Here is a 1,242-nt window from a genome sequence, read left to right on the forward strand (position 1 = left end):
GCCACTTGGAGTGGAAGTACTTTGGAGCTGTTTTTCTGAAGGATTGCCAAGTGAAGGCTTTTGTCCATAGTCCACCACAGTGCAACTGGCATCTGTGGAGAATAGAGTAAGAAATCCAACAGGCAGTGCTCTGATCAGATCAGTTGCAGTTTTTATATTGTACAAAACTTAGCGATTTAATTTATCAGTTGATTTTAGTACGACAGAGAAAGCTTAAAGAATAGTAGATCTGTGCACATAGCATCTTTTAGAATATGTCCTTGCATCCTTTATTCAAATAAGCCTTGTTTGTGTGGAAGACAGTATGATAGGAATATAAAGTGTAGTATAAGTAAGAAAAGTAGTGGACATAAAACAAATAAGTAGAATAAGGATAGATCAATATTATATTGTAGTAGTTAGATTAATGGAGTACATGTGGACGTATTACAGATATGATGTTAGAGATGGATTAGATAGGGAGAAGTAGTAGCAATATAAGATACGATTGTTGGGATGAAAGAAGATTTTGGAGAGGAGTAGGTGAAGAAGTGTCCAGATAGTAATATAGGGATAGATTAATATGCTTTGATATACAGAGAGGGGAATAGATAGATACTAGTAGTTGGAAGAGTAAAAGATACTAGGGTAGAAGGTGGGAGTGTATAAGAGATATAGAAGATGGACAGGAGTAGAGTATTGGGATATGAAGAAGCACAGTAGGGATTGGGAAAGGTCAGATTGACAGGGGAAAATAAAAATATAGTAAAAATTATTTAGAAAAATTTTAGGGGTGCTCTGTTGGGAAAGCAGCAGCGAGGAGTGGTTGCAGGACTTCCGGCCGGTGGAAATTTCTGCGTCAGCAGAGCGAACGTTCCACAGAGGTGGCCAGAGTGGAGATACCGGACGAACGAGACGTGAGGCTTGGGAGTACCAGCAGAACATAACTAAGATATGGAGTAGATTGGAATGAGAAAGTAGAGTAGGAATTGAGGACATGGATATAGTAGCAGAAGATAGGAAGGATATTAGAAAGGTAGAGATTTTGGGAGTATGATGGAACATTTTGGAAGGAAGGGATATAGGAAGGAGGAAGAATAGTTGGGAGAAGTGGAGTTAATTAGAGTAAGGTAGTTACGATACTAAGGCAGTTACGACGGGATTATACTATTGTTCTGTTGTGTACCAGATTTTGCCATGGAGCACCCTAGAAATTTTCTTAAAACTTTTCGAGTTTAAATAAATGGCCGAGAACACACGACC

General features: G+C 38.7%; 1 protein-coding gene across 1 annotated transcript; it reads right to left on the reverse strand.

Moving 5' to 3' along the window:
• Nucleotides 1-597: 597 nt before the first annotated feature.
• On the reverse strand, nt 598-1,044 carry VICG_00860 (uncharacterized protein; the record flags this gene model as incomplete). The annotated part of the gene is made up of 1 exon (XM_007604247.1): nt 598-1,044. The coding sequence occupies one exon, from the start codon at nt 1,042-1,044 to the stop codon at nt 598-600; it is 447 nt and encodes a 148-aa protein (XP_007604309.1).
• Nucleotides 1,045-1,242: the final 198 nt, after the last annotated feature.

Source organism: Vittaforma corneae (genome assembly GCF_000231115.1).
Source record: "Vittaforma corneae ATCC 50505 unplaced genomic scaffold supercont1.5, whole genome shotgun sequence".
In the NCBI taxonomy this organism is placed as follows: Eukaryota; Fungi; Microsporidia; family Nosematidae; genus Vittaforma; species Vittaforma corneae.